Source organism: Natator depressus, chromosome 4 (assembly GCF_965152275.1).
Source record: "Natator depressus isolate rNatDep1 chromosome 4, rNatDep2.hap1, whole genome shotgun sequence".
In the NCBI taxonomy this organism is placed as follows: domain Eukaryota; kingdom Metazoa; phylum Chordata; order Testudines; family Cheloniidae; genus Natator; species Natator depressus.
In genome coordinates, this window is record NC_134237.1 from 94,815,815 (window position 1) to 94,830,714 (window position 14,900).

The following is a 14,900-nucleotide window of genomic DNA, read 5'->3' on the forward strand; positions in this document are numbered from 1 at the left end:
CATCCATATGGGGGAGTTCAGCGTAGCACTTGGCGCGCACTCCTAGTTATGCTCCCGTAGTCTGAACTGTGCAGCAATATAGACAAGCGCTTAGTCTCTTTTCCAGACCTTATTCCTTCTAGGGGAGAATTAGACTCCGTACTCTGTTAGAATTTTTATTTTGATCAGACGTCACCTAAACTTTTGGATCCAAAATAGATATGTTAATGTTTTAGGTTGGGTATCAGTACAGGTGGGACTGTGGCTTGCCTTAGTAATGTTAACATTATAGAAATCTGCAGGGAAGCTACCTGGGGTTTAATCACATGTTTACACAACTTCCACTCCCTTGACCTGACATTTAGATATGGTGCTCGCTTTGGAGGGCAGTTCTGCAGTCCTTGTTCGGTTAGAATTCATCAGCCCACCTTTGAGGTGGTTATATTGCTAAATAGTGTCCCAGAAGTGGTAAATATACAGAAGCTACCTCAAAGAAGAAATAATAGTTATCAAGAATAAACTCACTAACTATCCCTTTCATTCCTAGTTACAGAGAGCTGGCTCCACCCATGCTACTAGAGCCATTGTAGCATATGGAAAGATTACTTTATCAATATCTTTTGCATTGGGAGAATGTTGCCTCCGTTTATTCACACTACTGCCTAGCTTCCCTCCTCCTTTGGAGTTCTGTTATCTTAAGAACTTTGAGGTTTAGCAGAAGGCACTCACTTGTGTAACCTCTTAAATCTCATCTCAGAAAATTCTGTGCCATGAAGTTTTATATGGTCCCAACAGAAACTACTTTTCTAGAAGACTCTTGAAGATTATGGGCACCATCCCACAAATGCAAGCTGTCTGCATCTTGGAATTAGGGCAGCTAGTGAAATATCCAGAATGGAGTGGTTCTTCAAAAGAACAGTTTTAGTCTAGCGTGCTCCTTGACTTTGTCTAACAAAAATACTTCATTAAAATAACATAGAGTTTTTTTTTAAAATTGCTTAACAACGACTTGAAATAATCCTGCCTGGTTCTTTTGTTCGAGTGGGATACAGGAAGTGTGTGTGCATGATATGATATCTTTTCTGAATTGTACATTTTACCTTGTTAACAAAATTACCATTTTAACTCAATTAACAGTTGTACATTTTTATTACAGAAAAGACATAAAGCTGATAATGCAGTGAACAAGAAACAAACCCAAGGTAGGAACCATTGAAAAAATCTCTTCTTTGCTGCACAATTAAAAAATTCAATCTGAATGCTGTGTGTATTTCTTTATGGTTCTTTGGTTTCCGATTTGTCAGTATTACGTCTGAAATCACAAAGCATACAAGCTTACACTTTTAGATGTTTAGAATATAAAGACCTGATTTGTATGTATGTGTGTGCATGCATGCACTTTGCAAAACACATATCCATTTCTGTCTTGTGTGTGTGCCACAATTGCCCATGCAAATAGCTATTTATACCTCCAGATGTTTTTGTGTACTCACAATTTACTGAATTGTATGTAAAAATAGGCATGCAATTATGGAGGTAATTTTAAACTATGGGACCTAAATGTTTAGAATTTACAAATTTGAAAGAGTTTGAACACCACAGTATTATACCACAAATTAAAATATAAATTTGGAGTAGAGGGCATTATCCATAAAGTTGAACAAATGTTCAAAATAAACACTTTGAACACAAGTAGTTTACAAAAATACTACTACAAAAAAGGTTTGATAGATAACCTTACACATAGTTCCCCAGTTTTCTAGACAGCGTGACAGTTCCGTATTTTCTTATTGTGATGAAGTCTTGCAGCCTTGAGAAAATGTAAGCATAAGATGTGTGAACGAGTAAGGAACAACTTTTCTAATTCCTGGAACAATGATGGTCAAGAAGTCTTTTATAGGTCCTGACTGTTGACCCAATAAAAAGGAGTTGAATAAATTCCGATGGAGTCATCATCTCCTGTTATTCCCCTGTTATTGCTTGCCTGGAAGAAACACGTGGACTTGTGGATCTGACGAAAAAAAAACGTTCTCTGGGAAGGAGGGCCCCAAGGATGGATGTAGTCACACTCATCTCGCTTTTACAGGATGCTGTGTGGGATGCAAAACTTGTGATCTCTCATTTTCTTAGAAGCTTGCCAAAGAGATTTTATGGGATGTTACCATCTTGAATTTGAAACTTAGAAGACCAAGAAAGAAAAAAGAAAAGGAGTACTTGTGGCACCTTAGAGACTAACCAGTTTATTTGAGCATGAGCTTTCGTGAGCTACAGCTCACTTCAAAGGAGGAAAAAGTGTGTTTGTCCCAAGGTCACTATGACAACAACACTTTACCAAGGAAACTGGAGACACAGACACCATGGACTAGCCAGTTGACCAGAACATGATGCCCACTGACATGACAGTACCTGAGCCAGAAGACATCCCCTGATTCCCCAAACTGCAGTTCCTGACTGACTCTGAAGCTCCACAGACCAAGCCAGCAGAAGAGCAGGTCCTTTTTCTTTTCTTATGACTAGATCCACAGTTCCTCAGTGGGGGACATTGCCTTTCTGTAGCTGTAAAGGTCAGAATCAAAGCTGAATTGATGGCTGACAAAGGACTAGCCCCCATTTTCCAGAAGCCCCCCCCCCACAGGTTTGTTCTGTCTCCTGTAGCTACTGCCAGGGTCGTGCAATCCAGCACTTACTCCAAGAGAGAGGGTTTAAAAAAAAACACATGCCAAATAAACATGCACAGGTGGTTCGTCTGCTGCCTGGAATTACCACAGAGCCGCTATGCCCCTTCTCCCTGACTGCTCATGTAACAGGCTAGGACTATGGTGGAGAAAGATCCAAATGGAAGATCACGGCTGTGTTCCTCCTTCTCTCTGTTCCTGTCAGAGGACACAGAAGGAGAGATTTGTGCTGTGTGGACATCAGTCAGCTCATCCACTGGCTTTGGCCACCTTACCCTGAAACCAGGAGGCAGTTCCTCAGGCATTCCTTACCAGCAAGGAATCTGACAGCCATGCTGCAAATGTCTCAAAGGATGGCAGAAAAACAAAGAGAGCCCTTTGTTGTTGCATCAAAGGGCAGTGGGTCAGCACAGGGAAAACATAAGCAGGACTGGCTGAATACACCACAGACAGAGCAAGGAGCAGCCGGTAAGACCGTTCTGGATGCATATCCTCCTGCAATGCAGATCTCATCATCATCCCCAACCCCTTCCTTGGCTGGGTAGTTCATTCCTCTTCCCTTAGTGCTAGAGGAAGTTAAGCATTTTGCATGAGGGGAAAAGAAGAGAATCTTCCCCTCAGGAAGAAAGTCTCTCTTGAAGCTCTTGATTTGGTGTAAAAAGAGCCTTTACCTCAGAGGCTACAATCCTGTGAGTTCCAGGCAGCAGATGCAGTATCTCCTACAGGCATTCTATCCGCTCTCAAAAGGACACAGATAAAGAGATGCCTGTTAGTAGAAGAGGTTCATAGGACTCCTCATCTGATTCAGGTTTCCAATCCCCACCTTCTCAAAAGGAGTCAAATTTAAAAAATGGAAAAGGGATTCAATAAATTATTTCCAGAAATTACTATCGCTGTTCTTCTGGGGATAGTAGTTCCTCTGACTCATTAGTGGATGGCACCAAAGGCTCTGTTCACAAGGTTTTCCTACATGGAAAGAAAAAGCATAATAAAAGGAATAGAGTTATTTGTGTCTGGTTTTTCTTCATCCTTCTCCTCATTTAATTCATTTTCATCCTCATCTTCATGGGCATCACCAAAGAAAAAGAAGGCTGTTCAGTCTGAGTCCAAGAGAGGAAAAAAGAAGTCAAGAAGAAAGTCAGGATCTTCTTTACAGAAGGGAGGTGAACTCTTTGCCTCAGGGGATGAATCACAAGATTAAATGAAGCAGGAAGATCTTTTTTCAGCTGATGATTAGATACTTAGGTATTCAGTCAGATGAGCTCATTAGAAAAGATTCTAAGGAGGGAGAAGAGAGAATTGATCCAGAAATTACAAAAAATTCCAGCAGGTTCAAGATCTGAACCACACATTCCTCTTGATGTCGTCTTGGGAAAAAGTAAGGAAGGTCAAATGGGAAACACCAGCAAAGTCTATAAAATTGTTCAGGCGTGCAAGCACCGTAGCAAAGCAGATTTTGTTTTTTTTCCCAAAGTGGACAGGGTAGTTTCAGCACTCGTCAAAGACACTGCTATCCTAATGGAAGGGGACTCTTTCCCAAAAGAACCCAATGACTGCAGAGTGAAATGTCACTGCACTAAACATCTGAGGCTGTATTTTCCTCTCTGAGGGCTTCTGCTGCAGCAACATCTTTTTTGCACGAACAGTACTGCATGGACTGACAGTTTGGCAATAGATTACCAAAAAAGGCTAAGAAATAATTGTGGTTAGGCTCAGAGTTAAAGAAAGTCTCAATGGCTTCAGCATTCATAGCTCATGCAACTCCAGAGATGCTTTGATGTTTTCAACATATGCCTTGGCCTCCAGTGTGGTGACCAGATTGCACCTCTGGTTATGATCCTAGAAGGGCAATATATAGGCCAAAATCATGTTAGTGGCTTCAAAATATTGGGGAGTCATTAGACAAAGTGTTGGTGAATCCTCAGATACTCAAAAAAGATCTTAGAGAATCCTCCTAACTCCAAATTCGGGAAAAGGGATAGCCTGTCTTATTAGGTCTAAATATTCTTTTTGTGGCTACTCTAGTATGGAAAGTGAGACTACAGCACAAACAAATGGAACAAGTCTACACTCAGAAGTGGGAGAACCAATCTTCCTGCAGTGCAAATTTGAACACTAGAAACAATGCCTGAGTACAGTCATGTGAGTTCCAATGAGCAACACCTAGCAGGGAGAGAATATTAAAATTCAAGGAACAATGGCCTAGAATCATAGGACTGGAAGGGACCTCAAAAGGTCATCTAACCCAGCCCCCTGCACTCATGGCAGGATTAAATATTATCTAGACCATCCCTGACAGGTGTTTGTCTAACGGCCTCTTAAAAAAAATCTCCGATGATGGAGATTCCACAACATCCCTAGGCAATTTATTCCAGTGCTTAACCACCCTGACAGTTGGGAAGTTTTTCCTAATATCCAACCTAAACTGTCCCTGCTGCAATTTAAGCCCATTGCTACTTGTCCTATCCTCAGAGGGTAAGGAGAATAATTTTTCTCCCTCCTCCTTGTAACAATCTTTTATGTACATTAATGCCTCTCTCCATGTTGGATGGATGAGTCCTGGATGGTTCAACAAGGGTACATACAGTTTTCAAAGATACCAAATTGTAATTTTCTCCCTTCTTCAGTGTCCTCAAATCCACAAAAGAGATGAAATATGCTAAAGTCTATAGAACATCTTTTGAAAATCAGCAAGATAGAAAGAGTTCCTGAGGCAGAGATGTTCTTTGGCCACTACTCAGTCTTGTTTCTGGTACCCAGGAGATCTGGGGAGGACAGAGCTGTGCTGCATTTACCACACCGTAACAAGTTCATTATGGGGACTAGATTCAAGATGGAAACCTTAAAGTCAGGACTAATGGTGATCTGCTGGGGATTACTTTACATTAGTCAACTTGAAGGAGGCCTATCTTCGTGTGCCAGTTCACCATGGGCACAAGAGATTTTTGTGATTCACTCATGAGACCAATCATTTTCAGTATAAAGCGCTGCCTTTCTGACAGTCATCCATGCCCTCGGGTGGTCACAAAAATCCTTGTTGTTCTGGTGGCTTTTCTCAGGCAGAAGGAAATACAGGTATATCCTTTCCTGAATGAAATTCTAGTAAAACCTTGTGCAAAGAGGGGTCCACTCATATGACTCAGGCAATGATCCAAACTTTGCAACAGTTTGGATTTAAAGTAAATTTTGGGAAGAGTCATCATCAACAATCTCAGTGCCTAGTTTATTTTGGAGCGTTGATAGACACAGAGGCCCACAAAATCTTTCTGGCAGCCAAAAGATGGGATTAGAACAGATAAGCAATTACCCTCCTGAGGAAGTGCCCGAGGACATCAGTAGGCACCCTAATTAGTGATCTGGGGATGATCATGTCCTGCACTGGGATAGTGTCTTGGGCAGAATGCATTTAAGCACTCTCCAGAGTTTCCTGCTGGCCACTCCCTGCCATTTTCTGATTTTTTTTTTCCATCTCGGAAAGTGAACATGCTGAAATCCCTGGATTGGTGATGAGTCCAGAGAGATTCTGGGGTGGGGTTGGCCATGTTGGAGCCAGAGAGTTGTGTCATGACAACAGATGCCATTCTGGAAGGGTGAGGAGCATTATCCAAGAAGTTGGTGGCTCAAAGGACATGGTCCTTCTAGGAATGAAAGAAAAGTGTATATTTTTTAGAGCTGAGAGCAATAAAGTAGCTGTTCAACAACTGGCCCCAGCATTGCCAAATCGCCATGTATGGACAATACATCAACAGTGGTGTACATCAGGGATCAACAATCTTTGGCATGCGGGCGAGCCGGGCCAGTATCTTTACCTGCCGCATCCGCAGGTTCGGCCAATCGCAGCTCCCACTGGCCACAGTTTGCTGTCCAAAGCCAGTGGGGGCTGCGGGAAGTGGCAGCCAGCACATCCCTCGGCCTGCGCTGCTTCCCATAGCCCCCATTGCCCTGGAGCGGCGAACTGCTGCCAGTGGGAGCCATGATCGGCTGAACCCGCAGACGTGGCAGGTAGACAAACCAGCCCGGCCTGCCAGAGGGCTTACCCTGGTGGACCGTGAGCCAAAGGTTGCCAATCCCTGGTGTACATAAACCATTGGGGAATACTAGATCAAGGGATCTACAAAAGGAAGCAGCATCATTGATGTAGCAGGAGGAGGCCCATCTATGGTCTATCAGGACCTTGCATATCAAAGGTCACAGCAATGTGAAGGCCGAGTGAATGGGCAGAAGGAAAATTGATGATGCAGAACTGGGTCTTCAGAACAAATCATTCTGACTCATCATCAGAAAATATGGGGTTCCTATTGTGGGTCTTTTTGCAGCCAAAGGAAACTAGAAGGTTTACCAGTAGTTTGTAGGAAAAAGGGCATAGGCATAGATGCTGTTGGCATAGGTGTCCTGTCGCTCAAGTGTCCAAAGGGTTTTCCCTTTATGCTTTATACTTTATGCTTTTCCCTCACTGCTCAACATCACCAGGGTAATGCAGAGGATCAGAAAGGAGGAAGCAGAAATTATCTTAGTAGCCCCCCCATTAACGAAAGAGGCCTTGATATCCTGACCTTGTGAACATGTAAGAGCCACCATTGTTCCTGGATTCAAGGCCAGATTTGTTATTCCAGAGTCTAGTTCTTCACCAGGATCCCGGCCTGTTCTATCTCAGTTGACAGGTATGTTATTCTTCATTTCCCAGGCCTGCAGCCTATTTGACCTTTCATATGCAGATGGTTGCTAAATCTTGTTGCTTATTCCTCTTCAGTATCACCAAAATCCACTTTTCCTTGCTATCTCCATTGCAACAACCTTGTCTCATGCCTTGGCCATCTTACATGACAACCTTCTTTTGGCCTTCTTGCCTTCTCTGCTTTCCATCTTCAGGCAAACCAAAATGCTATATCAAAAGTCATGTTCTCTCCTCTCAGTTCTGACCAGATCACCCACCTCTTTGAATACCTAAAATGTATTTCTGTCTCCTGTTGCATCAAATTCAGGCTTTTCATCCTCACCTATTAGGCCAAATATGCCACACCAACATATTTGCGTTTATTTCCTCCTTTCCATTTCCAGTGCCCAATTCTTTCATTTTACCCTCTTTCCCAGCCTCAGCTTGGAATCTTCTAGCATGCTGTTCCCTATATCTGGAACAATCTTCCTTTCCCTCTCTTCCTTGCATTCTCTCTCCTTCAGATCCCTACTTAAATTCCAGTTCTTCAAAGTAATACCTATTCTCTTCTCATTAGTAATACCCACACTCTATCTCACTTTATCTATTGTCCAGTAATTTATATTGTTTTTTTTAAATGCTGCATTATTCAGGGCAGGGAACATGTCTTTATCTGTGTTTATAAACTGCCATGTATGTTGATATGGTGCTTCTTATAAATGATTTGTAATAAAAAATAAAAGGATAATTGATTGGGTTCTTCTGTACACTAGAAAATCATGTTAGCATTTTCATCAGAGAGTATTCTTGAGATTGTTTCCTATAGTAATTTTATAAGATTTCAGTTCAGATTGTGTTGTTTCTTCCAGAATCTAATATTTTTGGGAGCATCACTTATCATAATCGAATTAAAATGTGTCTTAATTTTCCTTAAATTTTTATTTCATTCTGCTTCATACACATTTTATGCTGTAATTAATTAATGCAAGAAGTATGGGGAATAAACAGGAAGAACTAGAAATACTAGTGAATAATCACAGATACAAGATAATTGGCATCATAGAAACTTGATGGGATAATTCATATGATGGGAATATTTGTGTAGAAGGGTACAGCTTGTTCAGGATGGACAGGCAGGGAAAACAGGGAGGAGGTGTTGCCTTGCTTTCAAAGATGTATACACTTGCACTGAGACAGAAAGGGAGGCAGGTCTGTTGAAAGTCTCTGGGTAAGGATAAAAGAGGTAAAAAACAAGGATGATGTCATGGCAGGGGGCCTATTAAACAGGAAGAAGAGGTGGATGAGACTTTTTTTTAAACAACTAACAAAATTATCCAAAACACAGGAGTTCGTAGTGATGGGCGACTTTAGCTACCCAGATGTCTGTTGGGAAAATAATACAGCAGGGCATAGATTATCTAACAAGTTCTTGGAATGCATTAGAGACAACTTTTTATTACAGAAGGTTGAGAAAGTGACTCATGGATTGGCTATTCTGGATTTGATTATGATAAACAGGGAGGAACTGAACTACACGAGAATCTGAAGGTTGAAGGTAGCGTGGGTGAAAATGATCATGAAAAGACAGAGTTCATGATTCTAAGGAACAGGAAGAAGGAAAACAGCAGAGTAAATATAATTGACTACAAAAAGGCAGACTTTATCAAACTCAGAGAATTGGTAGGGAAGCACCTGTGGGAAGCAAGTCTAAGGGAAAAAAGAGTTCAGGAGAGTTAGCAATTTTTCAAAGAGACATTATTAAGGGCACAAGAACAAACTATAACAATGCATAGGAAAGATAAAAGTATGGTAAGAGGCCACACTGGCTTAACCAGATTTTCAGTGACCTGAAACTTGAAAAGGAGTCCTACAAGAAGTGGAAACTAGGTCAAATTGCAAAGAATGAGTATTTAAAAAACAACAAAACAAGAATGTAAGGACAAAAATAGAAAGGCCAAGGCACAAAATGAGATTAAACTAGCTAGGGACATAAAGGGTAACAAGAAAGCATTTTACAAATACATGGGAAGCAAGAGGAAGACCAGGGACAGGGTAGGCCCATTACTAAATGAGGAGGGAAAGATAATAACAGAAAATGGAGCAATGGCCTGTGATGGGGTGGAATAGGCCCAAAGGCCCCCTGTTGGAGGCCTCAGGGTTCTGCCACACCCATGCCAGGGAAGGAGCAGTGGAGAGGTCCTCCAAGCAGGCTAGAGTGGCTGCAGGGGAGGCAAACAATCAGGGCCCAGGAGGGCCATATAAAAGGAGCTGCAGAACAAAGCACCAGTTAGTTGCTGCTTGGAGCAAGAGAAGAAAGGACTGCAGGCCTGGCTGCCTGGAAGAGCAGCAGGGCCATGGATGATTTGCTAGCAGGGACTGGGGGGGAGCATGGAGGGAGCTCCTGGCTGGTTGGTAGGGCTGAATAGGGACTGAGCCTGGAGAGGGCTGCAGGAAGATAGTGTCTCCAGGGAAGAATCCCTGGGGCCACAGCCCCATACCAGGGCTGGACTACTTAAAGACCAAAGCCCAGGGAGGGCTAAGGAGAGACAGGCCCCAGTGGACCATATACCCGGAAGCGGTTTGTGCTGGTTAACATGCAGATAGTGTGACTAGGCTGGAGCGCTGTGTCACTAACAAACCTGCCTGAGACCCACTGAAAGGGGTCACCAGAACTAAAGAACGCAGACACGCCCAACCTGAAAGGGCACTCATGAGAGGTGGGTGCTAAATCCGTTACATAGCCAAAGTATTAAATGCCTTTTTTGTGTCAGTTTTCACCAAAAAGTTAGCAGTGATTGTATGACTAAGATAGAGAACTACAGAGTAAATGGAGTAGGATCTAAGGCTAAAATAAGAAAAGAACAAGTTATGAATTACTTAGAGAAGTTAGATGTCTTCAAGTTGGCAGGGACTAATGAAATACATCCTAGAATACTTAAGAAACTGATTGAAGAGATCTCTGAGCCATTAGCGATTATCTTTGAGAACTACTGTCTGGAAAAGCATACTCAGAGAGTAGTTATCAGTGGCTCAGGATGGAGCTGAAAGGGCATATTGATTGGGGTCCTGCAGGGATCGGTCCTAGGTCTGGTTCCATTCAGTATCTTCACAAATGATTTGGACATTGGCACAGAGAGTATACTTACAATTTTTATAGATGATACCAAGCTGGGAGGGGTTGGAAACACTTTAAAGGACAGGATTAAAATTAAAAATGATCCTGACTAACTGGATTAAATAGGATGAAATTCAACAAGGACAAATGCAAAATTCTACACTCAGGAAGGAATAATCAGTTGTATAAATACAAAATAGGAGTACTGCAAAAAAGGATCTGGAGATTATAGTGAATCACAACCTAAGTATGGATCAACAATGTAATACTGTTGTAAACCAAGTGAATATAATTCTGGGATCTGTTAACAGGAGTGTTGTAAGCTCTAATCAGCACTGATAAGGCCTCAACTGCAGTACTGTGTCTTTGGGAAAGATGTGGACAAATTGGAGAAAGTCCAGAGCAGCTAAAATGATTAAAGGACTTGAAAACCTATGAGGAAAGACTGAGAAAATTGGTTTTGTTTAGTCTGGAGAAGAGAAGACTGAGAGGGGACGTGATAGCAGTCTAGAGTACATAAAGGACTGTTCTAAAGAAGAGAGTGATAAATTTTTCTCCTTATCCACTGAGAAAAGGACAAGAAATAATGGGCTTAAATTGCAGCAAGGGAGACTTAGTTTAGACATGAGGAAAAACTTCCTAACTGTAAGGGTAGTTAAGCAGTGGAACAAATCACCTAGGGAGCTTGTGGGTCTCCATCATTGGAGTTCTTTTAAGAATAAGTTGAACACCCGTCAGGGACTGTCTAGATCAGAGGTTCTCAACCTTTTTCTTTCTGAGGCCCCCCCAAACACGCTATAAAAATTCTATGGCCCACATGTGCTACAGTAACTGGTTTTCTGGCATATGAAAGCAAGGGCTGGCGTGAGGGGGTAACAAGCCGGGCAATTGCCTGGGGCCCCATGCTACAGGGGCCCTTATGAAGCCACATTGCTCAGGCTTTAGTTTCAGCCCTAGGTGGCAAGACTGAGGGCCCTGGGCTTCAGCCCCATACAGTGGGCTTCAACTTTCTACCCTTGGCCCCAGCAAGTCTAATGCTGACCCTGTGGCCCCCCTGAAACCTGTTTGGGGGCCTCCAGGGGGCCCCGGACCCCTGGTTCAGAACCACTGGTCAGATAATACTTAGTCCTCCCTCAGCACAAGAGATTGGACTAGTTGGCCTATTGAGGTCCCTTTCGGTCCTACATTTCTATGATTTTCTAACCCTATAAAGTCGTTATATGTAGTTTGTATGAAAGGTGCTGTACAAATTAAAATTTAATTTTTATAATTGAAATGCTTGACCTGAAATAGCAGAGAATGAGTTGTTCAGTAAAATGCCATGTGAGTATACTGCTCTATTTTATACACATGATTTTTAGTAACAGGGAACACAAGAGGTGTGTCACCTATAACCAGAAGTTTTACTGTTGTACAGTCTAATTATGTGTCTTTGCTTTTCAGTATTGAGAAATGGTGCTTGGGAGATTGTCCATTGGGAAAAGGTGTGTATTTGTTTTTTTGTTTTTGCTCTTAAGGGGTGTAAATTTTATGTTTATACTATCGTTTGATACAGTTTATATATTTGATATCAGAGTAAATGACAGTGATATGAATTAATTTACAAGTATGATGGAAAGCATTAAAATGTTCAGTTTTTAGGAGTGCTTTCTAGAATATTAAATTTAGCTTGTTTAATAAAATATACTTTTAGGCCCAAAACCAAATTCCTCCTTCAGGCAAAACTATCATTAATAGTTCAGTGAAAGGTCTGCCTGAATAATATTTCAAGGAAAGTTTTGCCTGAATGTCTTCAGCTCTTGGGATATTAGCATATGACATCTCTGTATAAGTACCTTTAGCACTATTAAAATTAATAGACAAGAAAATAGCTCAGTTTTTATATACTGAGCAAAGATTAGTAAAAATGTTTTTAAAGTTACTTAATATATTTGCAAAGCTTACCCTGTGTTTAAAATACTAAAACGTCAGGCATTATTGTGAGGTAATAGAGCAGTGGTAAATTAGGGAAACAGAAGTTCTGTTCAGAAAGTACTACTTCACACAATGCACAGTCAAACTGTGGAATGCTTTGCCAGAGGACATTGTGAAGGCCAAGACTATAACAAAGTGCAAAAAAGAACTAGATAAATTCATGGAGGATAGGTCCATCATTGGCTATTAGCCAGGATGGGCAGTGATGGTGTCCCTCACCTCTGTTTTCCAGAAGCTGGGAATAGGGAACAGGGGATTGATCACTTGATGATTACCTGTTCTGCTCATTCCCTCTGAGGCACCTGGCATTGGCCACTGTCAGAAGACAGAATACTGGGCCAGATGGACCTTTGGTCTGACCCAGTATGGCTGTTCTTATGTTCTTATTTGCAAATGTTTGTCAAAAAAACAGCTTTCATAGATTAGTGTAACCTTAGATTTCAGTAAATTTGATCCAGTCAGATCTGTTTTTTCCCCGTGTGAAATCATCTAATTACAAACAGGAAGGGTTTAATTCCATGAGGTTCACATCTGTTTGCATGGGTTACATACAAGTTAGCTGGAACTAGGAGCAGGCATCTGCTGTGATGCAACAGAACTCTGAGTTTAGGGAAACTTAGTGAGCTGTAGCTCACGAAAGCTCATGCTCAAATAAACTGGTTAGTCTCTAAGGTGCCACAAGTACTCCTTTTCTTTTTTCTTTTTACGAATACAGACTAACACGGCTGTTACTCTGTAATCTCCTTTTGTGTAACTAGGCTAAATATACATCTGACTATACAACAATAATAAGAGTTCCCAATATCAAGGGAGATTAAAGTGGAATATATTCAATGCCAGGAATACAATGCGACTAGGCCTCATTTCAGTGGGATTTGGGGACCTAATACCCCTACACTCTTTTGAAAATTGTTGCCTAAATTTTGAACTGTCTTTTTGGCAAATTGAGGATTTACCTATGAATAAAAGTTAGAGATTCTGTGTTTGACTGTTAACCAATTCCCAGTTTTCTTACAGGTAGATGTTGGAGATATAGTTATAATAAAAGGCAAAGAGTATATACCTGCTGACACTGTACTTCTCTCATCAAGGTAGAGATGCCCACTGATGCTTACAATGTAGAGGCTGGTTTCTCTACCCTGCATTAATTTTGTGATTGCTCCAAGGAAATAAGAAATAAACAGAAATACTCTTTACCTCTACCATAATTTTACATTTAGTATTGAAAAATAATCTGTATTTGGGTATTTAAAATCGTAAACACTTTTTCATGCTTAGCATATATAATAAATAAAAGGAATTGTACCAGTCAGTTTTGTTAGAGGGGTCTGCTAATCCCCTAGGGGTATTATATTACTAGGACCTTTAATGCATTTAGACTTAAATCTGTTTGATATAGTGAATGGATCTGTTTGGCTAGATGGCAAAATCCAGTAATAGACAAATTAACTTTTCACTATATTAGTAACAAATTCAGTCATTTTTAAAGATACACTGATGTTTTGCCCCATACAAGAAAAGTCTGTTTTTATGAATAGTTGCTAATCTTGATGGTTATGTTCAGATTTACTTGCATGTTAATGTAAACTGAGTAACCACCAAATTATCAATCATGAAATTTTACCTATGATTTGATGTTTTTATGAACAGAGAATTTATTTTCATTCTTTAATATGTAGATGTTAAATAGATTATCTGTATATTCCATCCAAGTTTTCAAATTATATAAAGCTTCGATCTTTAAACATGAAACAAAAACTCTGTTTATGTTAATCATAACATCAACACTGCATAAAATCATAAATAGTATAAACAATCATTTTTATTTTGTAATGAATATTCTTAGAGGTTGTTTATCATCATTTCCTTGGACAGTTTTATTTATGAAATCCAGATTTTACTATGTAAAAGATGTACTTTTTTCAGAATCTGTTTGATCAGGTCATGCGCTATTTGCGGTACCTATTCTAACAAATACTTTGAAATAAGAATTATTTAAATGCTGCAGAATAACTTATGTATTTTGATTTGCAGTTGTATGCATCTATTTTCTGATTTTGTTTATTTTTTTGTATTACCATAGGGCCCAGGAGCCCTAGCAATGGACCAGGATCCTAGGTGCTGTACAAACACAACAAAAAGTCTGTTCCTGCCCAAAGAAACTTAGTCTGTAAACCAAGAGACAACAAATGGATGCAGAAAGCTGGGGGGGAGAAGGGGTGTAAGTATAAGTAAACAGGCAGTATTGGTCCGCATGATGGGCAATGATCTCAGCACACCAGCAGCCTAACAGCTGTCAAATTTTTGGTAGGACTCACGGCAAAGGAGAGTTTTGAGGAGGGATTTGTAGGGGGATAATAAGATAGCTTTGCAGTACTGTATGCCTTGGAAATGTGGCAGATGATGTGGCAGGAAGCTGAATGCATTTCACTAGCTTTGTTTGAGAATAATCTTGGGAATTCATTGGAGAGATTCTGTAACAAATCTGGAATTGTGTTGCGTT

At 40.7% G+C, this 14,900-nt stretch overlaps 1 protein-coding gene across 3 annotated transcripts in view; it reads left to right on the plus strand.

Moving 5' to 3' along the window:
• ATP8A1 (ATPase phospholipid transporting 8A1) overlaps nt 1-14,900 on the plus strand; it is a 250,687-nt gene that overhangs the window by 43,494 nt on the left and 192,293 nt on the right. For 2 of the 3 annotated variants that reach the window (XM_074951492.1, XM_074951494.1), the window contains exons 5-6: nt 1,136-1,181; nt 11,867-11,907. In XM_074951492.1, coding sequence (XP_074807593.1) covers nt 1,136-1,181; nt 11,867-11,907 — 87 coding nt within the window. Of the gene's footprint in view, nt 1-1,135; nt 1,182-11,866; nt 11,908-13,414; nt 13,489-14,900 lie in introns of all 3 variants that reach the window. The other variant, XM_074951493.1, reaches the window with a different exon arrangement.